Consider the following 14,129-nt stretch of genomic DNA (forward strand, 5'->3'; position numbering starts at 1 on the left):
AGGTTTTGTTTCTTCCCCACCCAATGTAACACTTTTGCGCCCATTACTCTACCTAGAAGTGCACTCCATGCGTTGATTACTATGCGAAAAAGAAATTTACTCATTTCAACCTGCCTCCCCTTGTCTTATTCAGCACTAAGTCTACTCGGACTCACTGGACATTTCAACTGCATTCATAGTACTTGTGTCATCCATTTTTTCCTTCATGTGTGCAGTACTTTGCACTTGTCCAAATAAACTTCATCTGCTCCTGTCCAGGCCAATGTTCCCACCCCAAGCACTACCGCCAAAAACTGACTACAGTGGTCATTCATCTTGTTGCTGTGCATGCACCCTCATAAAACCCTAATTGCACAATATAATTTGTTCTATTTTAAATGCTCTGGGATGTTTCTGATTGAGATGCTATATAAATGCAAGTTTGTTTTCTTAGTAACTGTAATGGAAATTGTCGGTGTTAGGTCTGCAACTGTACTGGATATATTAGTGTTCTTTACTATTTTTTAAAAAAAAGTAAACTCACCAGTTACCTGAAAGAAAACCATACCATTTTTGGGGCCAGTGCTTTAAAATTCTGCACTACTCCATCCCCTTCTGTGCTACATTCTCAAGATCTGAATGAGAACATACTAAACATCACAACCATTATTCAGATGAAAGATTGTCTATGAGCAATATCACTGGAGTTCAGCTGGTAATATATACTATATTTTAATGTACTATATTGTTATTACTCATTGTATTTTAATGTTTAAGGTGATAAAATATTTATCATTTTCAGCTCCTGGTCACTATGGCATTCAGAATGAGCCCTACCTCAAATATGCTTGGAATGGTTACATCTTAGAAAGAGTCAAAGCTGCTGTCCACCATAACTGGTTACTGTATATTATTCATGGATTCTGTGGTCAATCAAGTATCCTTTTCTAATATATTCTGTTCCATTTTTACATGATCATAAAATATTTCTGTCACAACAGAAGGGATTAAAATTTTCATTCACACTCCAGTTTCATAGCCAGACCTCCCTGTGGTTATGGGCGTGGATTGAAAAACTCCTTGGTTGTTCCATGAAGTATAAATGTAACCTAAAAGGGAGGGGGTGGAGAAGGGTGATTTAGCCTAACTTCACTAGTGGGGGAAAATGCTAGAGAATATTTCTTGGGATGCTACCAAATTTTGTCTTACTATTCCTTAGTACATCTGGATTCTAACACGGTTTAGAACTAATGGGTTATGTAACAGTAGAAGTATTAGACCGTTAACTAAATCAGTAAGTGACTGATCCATTGGTGATTGATCCATTGGATCTAATTAGAAGAGTTCCTTAAGGAAAGTTACGGTCCATGTAATTAGAGATAAATTAAGTAGCCTACCTGAATTTGTAATAGAAACCAGAATATGATGTGTGTATCTTGGCTGCATGAGAACCAGTGAAATTCAGCAGAGATCTGCCTATTATAGATGCCTACTGTTTACATTACTCAAATGAACTAAAGGATGGTATTTCTCATCAGCAAATCGTGCATTATATCAAGCTGTGGTAGCCAAGTAACTACTATGAACAAGATGGCTTTGTAGTATTCAAAGGGGACTGAACCAATTGAGTTGAGCCAGAAAGACAGATGAATTTTATTGGGGATAAATATACCGCGATGCACATCAGATTTAGAAACATAAACCATGTGCAGAAGTGGATGTCTATTGACAAAAATGGAAAAATAAAGTTTTAAATGACATTGACCGGTCAGTAAAAGTATGTATCTGGCCAGTGTGAGGCTGTTATGAAAATAGCTTAACAAATAATGAGACGCATCTCAAGAGAATTTTGCCTACGTAACAGAAGATACATTTCAAAAATAATTAATTGGCTGTGAAGCGCTTTGGGACATCTTGAGGACATCAAGAGCAATCTATAAATGTAAGTCACACTCATTCTTTTCCTCCAGCTCTCTTTCCAGATTAGTTATTTGCAATCTGTATAATTCAGTGGTGTGATGACACTTCAAATATGTACACTTTGGGGCACTAGCACCGCTGTTTTGCTGTGTGTTTAAATCTACCTCAAAATACCTTCAAATTGCCTTATATATTAGGAAAGGTCAAAATAATTATTTTGAAATTTTAAAAAATCTAGGGAGGTTCACAGCATTGAACTGTATTTAATTGAAGGAATGCTGTGCCCTAATTCTTTATTTTTGGAGGCATGGATAATTTAGATGTAAACAAATTATTTTTAATTAAATTCAGACATTTACATGCCTCAAGTGAGACTCTGTATGAATGCCCATCAAAAGAAGTTAATGCTACCTTAATAAATGTCTTTAAAATGAAGCTAGATGAATATCTGGTTAAGAACATGATTAAAAATTTTAAGCATAGACTTAACTCATCTTAGCCCCAGGACATTGCTGCAGGAGTTCCTCAGGGCAGTGTCCTAGGCCCAACCATCTTCAGCTGCTTCATCAATGACCTTCCCTCCATCATAAGGTCAGAAATGGGGATGTTCACTGATGATTGCACAGTGTTCAGTTCCATTCGCAGCCCCTCAGATAATGAAGCAGTCCATGCCCGCATGCAGCAAGACCTGGACAACATCCAGGCTTGGGCTGATAAGTGGCAAGTAACATTTGTGCCAGGCAATGACCATCTCCAACAAGAGAGAGTCCAACCACCTCCCCTTGACATTCAACAGCATTACCATCACCGAATCCCCCACAATCAACGTCCTGGGGGTCACCATTAACCAGAAACTTAACTGGACCAGCCACATAAAAAATACCTGTGGCTACAAGAGCAGGTCAGGGGCTGGGTATTCTGCGGCAAGTGACTCACCTGACTCCCCAAAGCCTTTCCACCATCTACAAGGCACAAGTCAGGAGTGTGATGGAATACTCTCCACTTGCCAGGATGACTGCAGCTCCAACAACACTCGAGAAGCTCGACACTATCCAGGACAAAGCAGCCCGCTTGATTGGCACCCCATCCACCACCCTAAACATTCACTCCCTTCACCACTGTCGCACCGTGGCTGCAGTGTGTACCATCCACAGGATGCACTGCAGCAACTCGCCAAGGCTTCTTCGACAGCACCTCCCAAACCAGCGACCTCTACCGCCTAGAAGGACAAGGACGGCAGGCACATGGGAACAACACCACCTACACGTTCCCCTCCAAGTCACACACCATCCCGACTTGGAAATATATCACTGTTCCTTCATCATCGCTGGGTCAAAATCCTGGAACTCCCTTTCTAACAGCACTGTTGGAGAACCTTCACCACACGGACTGCAGTGGTTCAAGAAGGCGGCTCACCACCACCTTCTCGAGGGCAATTAGGGATGGGCAATAAATGCGACGCCCACATCCCAAGAACGAATTTTTAAAAAACTGATCAAATGCTCGAAAGAACATAATTTGCAAAATGCGAATTAAAAAGCAAAAAAAACTGCAAATGCTGGAGATCTGAAACAAGAACATAAAATGTTAGAAAGTCAGCAACTGTGGAGAGAACAGATAAGTTAATGTTTTGGGCACCTCGACCTTCAACAGAACTGAATAAATGAAAACAACAAATATTATAATAGAAGCAGAACAAAGGGAAGCAGATGGGGAAAACATAAGCGGAAGTACTGGTGGGTGACCTTTAACCTACTTAAAAGAAAAACAGGGAGATTATTCTATAACTGAGATTATCTTGACATCAACGATGGACAGAAGCATTGAAGAAATAAAGCGCACGTGAAGTCAATGAAAAGTAAAAACGGACGACCAGCCCGGTCCTCAGTTTCCCGCTGGGCGGAATAGGTTAGAATTGCCTGCACCGACTCTGCTAGTCGTCTTCTGCAGCTATCCAGATGCTTCAGTTTTACTGACCTTCAGCATCGATACACCTGGATGCCACGAGATTCTTTTGCAGCCATGACAACCCTCCAGCGGTGCAGCCACATAAGCCAAGCAGGTCAATACCAAGGACAGAGGCCTGGACTAATAATCCAGAGAACGTGAAATCAAATCCTACCATGACAATTTGCGAATTTGAATTCAGTTTAAAAAAAATTTTTTTGAAATTGCTGGTATCAGTAAAAGAGACCAGTAAGCTGTCGGGCTGCTATAAAACCCAACTGCTTCACTGTCCTTTTAGGGAAGGAAATCTGTTATCTTTACCCGGTCTGCCCTATGTGTAACTCCGGTCCCACACACATGCGGTTGATTAACTGCGCTCTGAAGTTGCCTAGCAAGCCACGTGATTGTATCAAACTGCGACAAAGAATCCACACGGACTGCAGCAATTCATGAAGGCGGCTCACCACCAGCTTCTCGGCAACTGGGGATGGGCAATAAGTGCCGGCCTTGCCAGCAATGCCCACATCTGAGAAATTAAAGATGACATGGACCCCTTTTCCTAGAACACAATACTGAATTACAGGTTTTCACCTTCACGTCTTTATTAGGTTTCCTCCCACTGGTTCAGCTAGTCATATGTTCTTTATTTCTCTAATATCTTTGATCTCTTTAGTGTTTTGAGTCAGCCTGGCCCAGTGGTAGCACTTTTGCCTCTTGAGTCATGGGGGTTAAGTCCCACTCCAGAACTTTGAAAACAGATATACCGCTTTGGATACTGTTGGGGGAGATGGCTTATCAGGGGAAAGCAGCAACAGCCAAGTTTGTGGCACCACTGGTGGCTCTGCTGCACAGGAGGGGAGGAAGAAGAGTGGCAGGGCTATAGTGATAGGGGATTAAAAAAAAAGTACAAAGAAGGTTCACTCGGTTAATCCCGGGGATGAGGGGGCGGACATATGAGGAGAGGTTGAGTAGATTGGGACTCTACTCATTGGAGTTCAGAAGAATGAGAGGCGATCTTATTGAAACATATAAGATTGTGAAGGGTCTTGATCGGGTGGATGCAGTAAGGATGTTCCCAAAGATGGGTGAAACTAGAACTAGGGGGCATAATCTTAGAATAAGGGGCTGCTCTTTCAAAACTGAGATGAGGAGAAACTTCTTCACTCAGAGGGTGGTAGGTCTGTGGAATTTGCTGCCCCAGGAAGCTGTGGAAGCTACATCATTAGATAAATTTAAAACAGAAATAGACAGTTTCCTAGAAGTAAAGGGAATTAGGGGTTATGGGGAGCGGGCAGGAAATTGGACATGAAGCTGAGTTCGGATCGGTCAATGCCCTGTGGGTGGCGGAGAGGGCCCAGGGGCTATGTGGCCGGGTCCTGCTCCGACTTCTTGTGTTCTTTAGATTTGTGGTTGGGATCAGATCAGCCATGATCTTATTGAATGGCGGAGCAGGCTCGAGGGGCCGATTGGCCTACTCCTGCTCCAATTTCTTATGTTCTTATATTAAGGATATATCTACTCTCAATTGTCAGCAAAGTGATGGAAGGTGTTGTCGACAGTGCTATCAAGCGGCACTTACTCACCAATAACCTGCTCTCCGATGCTCAATTTGGGTTCCGCCAGGACCACTCGCCTCCAGACGTCATTACAGCCTTGGTCCAAACATTGGCAAAAGAGCTGAATTCCAGAGGTGAGAGTGACTGCCCTTGACGTCAAGGCAGCATTTACCGAGTATGGCACCAAGGAGCCCTAGTAAAATTGAGGTCAATGGGAATCGGGGGGGGGGAAAACTCTCTAGTGGCTGGAGTCATATCTAGCACAAAGGAAGATGGTAGTGGTTGTTGGAGGCCAATCATCTCAGCCCCAGGACATTGCTGCAGGAGTTCCTCAGGGCAGTGTCCTTGGCCCAACCATCTTCAGCTGCTTCATCAATAACCTTCCCTCGATCATAAGGTCAGAAATGGGGATATTCGCTGATGATTGCACAGTGTTCAGTTCCATTCGCAACCCCTCAAATAATGAAGCAGTCCGAGCCCGCATGCAGCAAGACCTGGACGACATCCAGGCTTGGGCTGATAAGTGGCAAGTAACATTCGTGCCAGGCAATGACCATCTCCAACAAGAGAGAGTCTAACCACCTCCCCTTGACATTCAACGGCATTACCATCGCCGAATCCCCCACCATCAACATCCTGGGGGTCACCATTGACCAGAAACTTAACTGGACTAGCCACATAAATATGGTGGCTACAAAAGCAGGTCAGAGGCTGGGTATTCTGCGGCGAGTGACTCACCTCCTGACTTCCCAAAGCCTTTCCACCATCTACAAGGCACAAGTCAGGAATGTGATGGAATACTTTCCACTTGCCTGGATGAGTGTAGCTCCAACAACACTCAAGAAGCTCAACACCATGCAGCCTACTTGATTGGCACCCCATCCACCACCCTAAACATTCACTCCCTTCACCACCGGCACACTTTGGCTGCAGTGTGTACCATCCACAGGATGCATTGCAGCAACTCGCCAAGGCTTCTTTGACAGCACCTCCCAAACCCGCGACCTCTACCACCTAGAAGGACAAGAGCAGCAGGCACATGGGAACACCACCACCTGCACGTTCCCCTCCAAGTCACACACTATCCCGACTTGGAAATATATCGCCGTTCCTTCATAGTCACTGGGTCAAAATCCTGGAACTCCCTACCTAATAGCACTGTGGGAGAACCTTCACCACACGGACTGCAGTGGTTCAAGAAGGCGGCTCACCACCACCTTCTCAAGGGCAATTAGGGATGGGCAATAAATGCTGGCCTCACCAGTAACGCCCACATCCCATGAACGAATAATAAAAATATATATTTCAACGCCATACTAAGGGAAAGTCATTTTATGGAAAAATTTAATTCATTGGTTGTAATGTTTTGGGACATCCTGGGGAAGTCCAAGAGGGTAAATAAATGTGAGTTTTTCATTTTCTTTATCATTAAGATGACCTCAACATCAAACAGTCACTGAATAATCTCCTGTTTTCATTTTATGTGCACCATAGTTTGTCTATGGTGGGGTGTGGACTTAATGGGCTTGATTTTCGCACCCCCAAGCGGGTGCGTTCGTGGCGGGGGGGCTGCGAAAATCGGTGATTCCCGATGCGGGTCTGGAGCCCGGCTCCAACCCGCCCACTTCCGCGTTCCCCAGTGACGTGCTGACAGCCCCCGCATGTGGGACTCCCACCGGCAATTAAAGCCGGCGGAGTGCCACTTAAACTAATCATTAAGGGATTTCAGGTCATTTAGAAACCTGATCAACATGACTTTTTAGGAGGGGTGGGATTTTGCAAACAACTGGGACTGTTTCCCGTACTGGGGGAAACACTCCCAGTTCAAATGGACGTGTTGCAGCCATCAGCCTGTGGCAGCTGCAAAGGTCCATTTGACTGGTGGGTGGAGGTGGGGGGGGAGTTGGTGTGTGGACCCTCACTCACTCACTCACTCATTGCAAGAGGCCACTCTGTCACTTTGGACAAAGTTTGGCCCCCACCACCCTCCTCCTAACAATAAAATTCACCAACTTGCACACTTACCCCGGTGTCCAGACTCATGTACCTACCTTGCGGACCCCCTCAAATGTACATCTTACGGATGGGGGCCGCCGTAGCTGCAGTCATGACCTCCTCGGAGGACGAACAGCATCACCAGCCTCGCCGGACACGCCGTCCACCTCTTTCACTTGGAGCCCCACAACACAGTGCTGTGACACATCCACCTGCACAGCAGGAGGGAGGGCAACCGCAGAGAGAGATGCGTCGCAGAAGCACTACCCTCGCCACAAGGTCTACAGACCGAGGTTCAGCTTCCTGGACCTCTCCAAGCAGTAGTGCACACGGAGGCTCAGAGTCACTCAACATGTAGTCGTGGACATCTGCAGCCTCCTTCATGCCGAGCTGCTCCCGGCTGGCCCGAGCACCATCATCTTACCTGTCGCTGTCAAAGTCACCACTGCCCTCAACAACTTCTCCTCCGCATCCTTCCAGGGTGCCACAGGGAACATCGTTGACGTCTCTCAATCATCTGCACAAAAGAGCCCTGCAAATACACCCACACCCACACCCTCTTTGCAGTGACACAATGGGTGGCATCAGGTGTGGGTCTTCATAGTGATCCTCAGGAAAGGGCATTATTGCACAAACGAGACAAGATTTGCAAAGACGTGGCAGGAGTGGTGACAATATACGTTATGTGAGTTGATCAGAAATTAAATATAGGTTAAAAACCATGACAAACCCTCAAACACCCTTGTGCATCCCCTTCATGCTCACGACACGTTTGCCTTATGTTTCCTATTGCACATATGTGATGCATGCCCTGTGGCTGCAGCACAGGTAGTGGCAGGTTGAGCGAGGCTGACCGTGAAAGAGATGCATGAGAGGGTGAGTATGAGATAGAGCCATGAGATTGTATGAGGATTGGGTTGAGTGGTAGTGGCGGGATGTGTACTGGCGAGGTGAGTAAGTGCAGGTAAGATGAGGATGAGCTTTGAGTGGATGTGAAGAGTGATGTGATAGAATAGTGTTGGCTGTGCAGAAGGAGATGTGGGATGGGGGCGGTGATGTGGCAGACGGAGTGTAGGGGAATGAGTAAGTGTACTCACTTTGGCTGACCTACTTAGGTCACTGAAGCGCCTCTTGCACTGTATGCAGGTGCACGATATGTTGGTGGTGCAGGTGACCTCCTCTGCCATCTCGAGCCAGGCCTTCTTGGTGGCAGAGGCAGGCCGCTTCCTCCCGCCCACCAGGGGGAAGATCTTTGTCCTCTCTTCCTTCCCCCCCCCCCCCCTCCTCCTCCTCCTCACGCCATCCAATAATACCTGGAGTGAGGCATTATTAAACTCGGGAGCAGCCTTCCCCCTGGGCTGCTCCAAGCTGTAATTTTTCGTATTTCCTGCAGCATCAGTCAGTGGAGGATTGCCCCTTTAAATAGGGCTCCTCCAGCTGACAGCCTATGCTGCGCATGCGCAGTCTGCCCACTGCGAAGCTTTCCAGCGCGAAACCCGGAAGCGCAAGTAAGTGGATCCAATTAGCCTGTGATTCCGTGCAGAGCACCCCGATTTCACTGGGCGCGTTACCCCGCGCCCAGTCGACCCCCCCCCCCCCGCTGCGAACCTGCCGCCCTCTTAATATCGGGCCCAATGAGTCATTTGTCCATTCATTTCATACTTACAATCAATACTGTTTTATAGTATGGTTAACTTGAGGGAAAATATCTTATACCACTTTGGACATAGTTGCACTGTGGCAGTTTTTTTTCTACCACTTTTTTGCAGTTTGCATTCACAACATTTTACTGGTATAACTATTATAATTTACTTTGATGTAAAGGCATGGAAGTGAAGACTGTTGTGCCACCAGATGTCAGCATCACTGGCTAACAGAAGAAGAACCTTGTACGCAGCAGCTTCTCTGACTGGCGGCACATAACGTTGGTCACAATTTGGCTTTACCATCTGGTCCACCTCCTAGACTGGTGTTAAAGAGGGGGGTGTCAGGATACTAGCCAGAGGTTCTGTGTTTTTAGGGATGCCTAAATGACAGTTTTGTCAACCCACACAGGACTCTGCATCTACTGTGGTAGTTGGTGTGCTTCATATTTAACCTTTTTGTAGATGTTGATTTGCACTGAGCTTCAAACAGTTCAAGCTTCAGATTCTGCATTGGTTCATAGATGCCATTTCTTATTTAAGAAAAAGCCTTAATCATTGGTTGAGAAAGCTCCTTATGCTTCCTCAGGAACTCCTTTTCTACTAACTCTTCTGTATTTCAAAATCTGCTTCAGATTTTTGCAGGTGACCATAGTCTTGGTATTCTCACTTCTTATCCTTAGCAGTACAGGTCGTTCTCAAGCAGCTACCGGTTAGCGCTGGGGTGCATTATACGTCTTTCAAGAAAGGAACAGTTAATTCCCATTGATATCCAGGAGGCCAGTGTAGTGGCACTGTACTATATAGATCAGAGATATTTGGTTTGATTTCAGGCAGGGTGGTAATGGAGGTTCTAAAGTTTTCTGCTGGCTTTTTTTTACTTATGTCATTCTTCCTTTATGTCCTTTTATTTAAGGATGTTAGATGACAAAACTCTGGATAAAAAAGTGGAAAGACTAAATCCCTCACCTTAAAAGAAACTAGACGCCATATTTCAAATCACTTAAAAAGTTTAGTGATTTATTATCCACATCACTGTCTGAGCAATCCATTTAAAGTTTTTTTTTTAGCAGTTCTCTCCAAAAATTATTTAAATCTATTCCCCCATGTTTACAGGATCACCATTTTGAATCAAAGCATTATTGGCTAGTCATTTTTGTCATGCATTTCATTTATATAATTCCTGTAAAGTAAACCATGCTGAAATGTAACCAACATTCTGAACAAGCATCATGAATGTCTTGTTTCTTTATAAAATTTACAATCTTTATGTAACCCAGAATGCATAATGTCTTTTGCATTATGTAATTAAAATTAGATCTCCCATGGTGGTATACTCAGTTGCAGTTTGGAGGGTGGAATACTTTGTTTCATATATGGTACCTGTACTGAGTTGATGTCACTTTCTTCATCGAGGCCTTGCAGTTATTGCTAGAGGGCTTCATGTCATGGTGGGTGTAGGGACTGCAAATACTCAGGAATGGGCTTCAGACCAGCCATGTTGAGTTTGCATGGGTTCGTTGGTGGTGCTCGCGAAGTGGTTTGTGCTTTCTGGACACTTGGCATTGAGAAAAACTTCACTATTATGGCTGTTGTCTCTCTGAGGCACCGTTGAGAGGATCAGAACCCTTTGGAACAGCTGTTCTACTCGTTTGCCTTGTGTCTTTTTTTCTCTGTGGTGTACTTTCTCTTTACTCTCCCTTTCTGTCTATTTACTCTCCTATTTTATTTTTCTCTCTGCTGCTCTGTACTTTTTTGTATCTACCTCTTGCCCCTTTCTCAGCTTCTTACTGTATTATTCTCCTTCTGTCTGAGAGTGTTAATGAGGAAGCAAATAAGAGCATGCGGAGTATCTGGATCTGGTACCAGCTAGAGAGACAGAGTTGTCATTGAGCGTATGCCTTTGGTCTGCTGTACATGCCTTGGTGTTGAGAGGAATGTACCAGGGTTCAGGTTATTGAGTGTGCATGGGGGTGGTGGGAGAAGAGGAAAGATTGAAATGACTCAACAGTGGAATGGGAAACTTTTTTGCAAATTATTAAATTTTTCATGTGGTTGTGATTTGTTTTAGGGGTGTATAGTAAGATAGGTCATGAACTCTCTTGTTCACTGTGCCGTACTATTTTAGCAGAATGTGATGGGTTAACATAAGAAATAGCAGTAGGCCCTACAGCCCTCAAGCCTGCTCTGCCATTCAATAAGACCATGGATGATCTTCAATCACAACTCCACTTTCCCGCCCTGTCCCCATAGCCCTTGATTCCCTTAGTGTCAAAATCTATCGATCTTAGTCTTGAATACGACTGAGCATCCACAGCCCTCTAGTGTAGAGAATTCCAAAGATTCACAACCCTCTGCGTGAAGAAATTTCTCCTCATCTCAGCCTTAAATGGCTGACCCCTTATCTTGAGACTATGCCCCCTAGTTGTAGACTCTCCAGCCAGGGGATACAGCCTCTCAGCATCTACCCTGTCAAGCCCCCTCAGAATTTTATACGTTTCAATGAGATCACCTCTTTCTTCTAAACTCCAAAGAATATAGGCCCATTTTACTCAATCTCTCCTCATAGGACAACCCTCTCATCCCAGGAATTAATCTAGTGAACCTTCGTTGCACAGCCTCTAAGGTAATTAAGTATATCCTTCCTTGGGTAAGGAGACCAAAACTACACAGTATTCCAAGTGTGGTCTCACCAGAGCCCTATATAAATGCAGCAAGACGTCCTTGCTCTTACACTCCAACCCTTTTGCTACAGAGGCTAACACACCACTTGCCTTCCTAATTGCTTGCTGTACCTGCATGTTAACTTTCTATGATTCATGTACAAGGACAGCCAAATCCCTCTGAATACCAAAGAAGGTTGAGTCAAAAAAATGACCCAATATGACGTACGCTATTGATAAGGTTGTCTGATGTGATTGGTTGAAGGGAAGTGTCTATGGGATCTGTTTGGTTGAAGGGACAATAATTTCTGGTTCCACAGTGTGATGGGCGGAAAAGACACCATAACACCACAAAACTAAGTGTGTTCATGCAGGAACAAGATTTTTAATAATACACTAGTAAATTGCTGATAATATTGCCCATGGACAGTTAATATAATAGTGTTTATAGATAATATGGAGACAGAATTGGAAGAGAAGCTTCAGAAACTCACTCTACAGTTACCTAGTGGCCAGAGCCTGCAGAATGTTGACACAAGTTGCAATGGTAAATGTTGACACAAAAGCATGACCAAAAATTGTGACAGCAGGAAGTAAGATTTGTGAACAGGAAGTCTGTACCCTATGCAAAATTTTTAGGAATATAAGATAATGTGAAATTAAACTGTTTTCTGTACAGCTTACCTTAACTTCACTGTCAGAAATGCTGATCTATGGTCGACCAGTTTACGTTACCTTGATAGCTAGAAGATCCTGCAGGTTTGCCGGAACACGTTTCCTGAAAAGAGGTGCAAATTGTGAGGTACGTACACACAAGTCACAGAAACCTTTCGGGAATCCATATTTGGAATGCTTCTAATGTTCACAGTAAAGATTTTGAAAGCAAATAAATTTTTTAAGTCACAGTAATAGCGTGCAACTTTGTGCATACAGTACTATAAATCCAAACTGTCGACAGCAGGCACATGGGAACAGCATCACCTGCACGTTCCCCTCCAAGTCACACACCATCCCGACTTGGAAATATATCGCTGTTCCTTCGTCGTCGCTGGGTCAAAATCCTGGAACTCCCTTCCTAACGGCACTGTGGGAGAACCTTCACTATACGGACTGCAGCGGTTCAAGAAGGCAGCTCACTACCACCTTCTCAAGGGCAACTAGGGATGGGCGATAAATCCCAGCGACGCCTACATCCCATGAATGAATTAAAAAAAAGGTGTGCTACATTGATTATATTTTTCACTTTCCTAGGGAGATGTGGCCAATGAAGTAGAGACTGAGCAGATAATTCATGATGCTTCTGTGATGTCCTTTTCTGCTGGGAGTTATTCTTCCTATGTACAAGTTCGAGGTTCTGTTCCACTCTACTGGTCTCAGGACATTTCAACTATGATGCCCAAGCCACCTATTACGTGTAAGTGTTTAAGAATTTTGTGACTATCTCAAATAGCTAAACCAAATATTTTTAGGTTTTGCCTTTTTTAAAAATTTGTTCTCTGCGTATGGGAGATGCTGGCAAAGTTGCATTTATTGCCAATCTCTAGTTGCACTGATTGTGGGCATTCGTGAACCACAACAGTTCCTGTGCTGTTGGTGCTCTCACAATGTTGTTAGGTAGAAAATTCCAGGATATTAATTCGTGAGTTCCACCCAATTTGCTTAAGTACCATGGCTTTTCTGATTCACAGGCAGACTTCTCTGAGAACAATTAAGAATGTGGTCCCATCCAGAATGGCCTTCTTGACTTGCATAGATGGTCAGATAGGAAGCAGCAAAATCCATAGTTTCAAAAAAGATAGGGTTCTAACAATTGATGTTTCCTGCAGTATTTTCCAGAAAAGCTTCTACTTTTGATATTTAATGCTAAAAGAAGCATTTTATTTTCAGTAGAAGAAACTTCAATGCTCAAAAAGCAAAATACTGCAGATGCTGGAAATCTGAAACAAAAACAGAAAACACTGGAGACATTCAACACGTCAGGCAGCATCCGTATGAGAAAATACGAGTCAGTTGATGTGTCATGTTTAAACCCTTCTGAGGAAGGACTTATACCTGAAACGTCCACTGACTCATGTTTTCACAAACTTCAAAACTCAGTTTTCCTGCAATGGACACAATCTCAGTAGGTTGGTCTTGGTCCTATCCACAAAGCTGCTATCTGGAGCAGCTTGCAGTCTTTTACTGATGTGCATTTTGAAAGAAAAGAAAGACTTGCATTTATATAGCCCCCTTCATGACCTCAACGTCCTAAAGTACTTTACAGGCAATGAAATCTGAAGTTGTAAATCCTCAGGGTCCCTCTGCCAACTTCTGCACTAATTTTTAGGAGTAAGCTGAATGAATGATAAATTACCTACTATTGGCATGGTCTTTCTCATTCTTTCTAGTTCAACCTCCACATAGAAAGCTATCGCCTGGCCTACTCC

General features: G+C 44.2%; 1 protein-coding gene across 3 annotated transcripts in view; it reads left to right on the plus strand.

The window, feature by feature from the left end:
• Positions 1-14,129, plus strand: part of fig4a (FIG4 phosphoinositide 5-phosphatase a) — a 96,490-nt gene that overhangs the window by 24,151 nt on the left and 58,210 nt on the right. For all 3 annotated transcript variants that reach the window (XM_067985021.1, XM_067985022.1, XM_067985024.1), the window contains exons 8-10: positions 782-916; positions 12,405-12,505; positions 12,955-13,117. In XM_067985021.1, coding sequence (XP_067841122.1) covers positions 782-916; positions 12,405-12,505; positions 12,955-13,117 — 399 coding nt within the window. The remainder of the gene's footprint in view (positions 1-781; positions 917-12,404; positions 12,506-12,954; positions 13,118-14,129) is intronic.

This window comes from Heptranchias perlo, chromosome 5 (assembly GCF_035084215.1).
Source record: "Heptranchias perlo isolate sHepPer1 chromosome 5, sHepPer1.hap1, whole genome shotgun sequence".
NCBI classification, from domain to species: Eukaryota; Metazoa; Chordata; class Chondrichthyes; order Hexanchiformes; family Hexanchidae; genus Heptranchias; species Heptranchias perlo.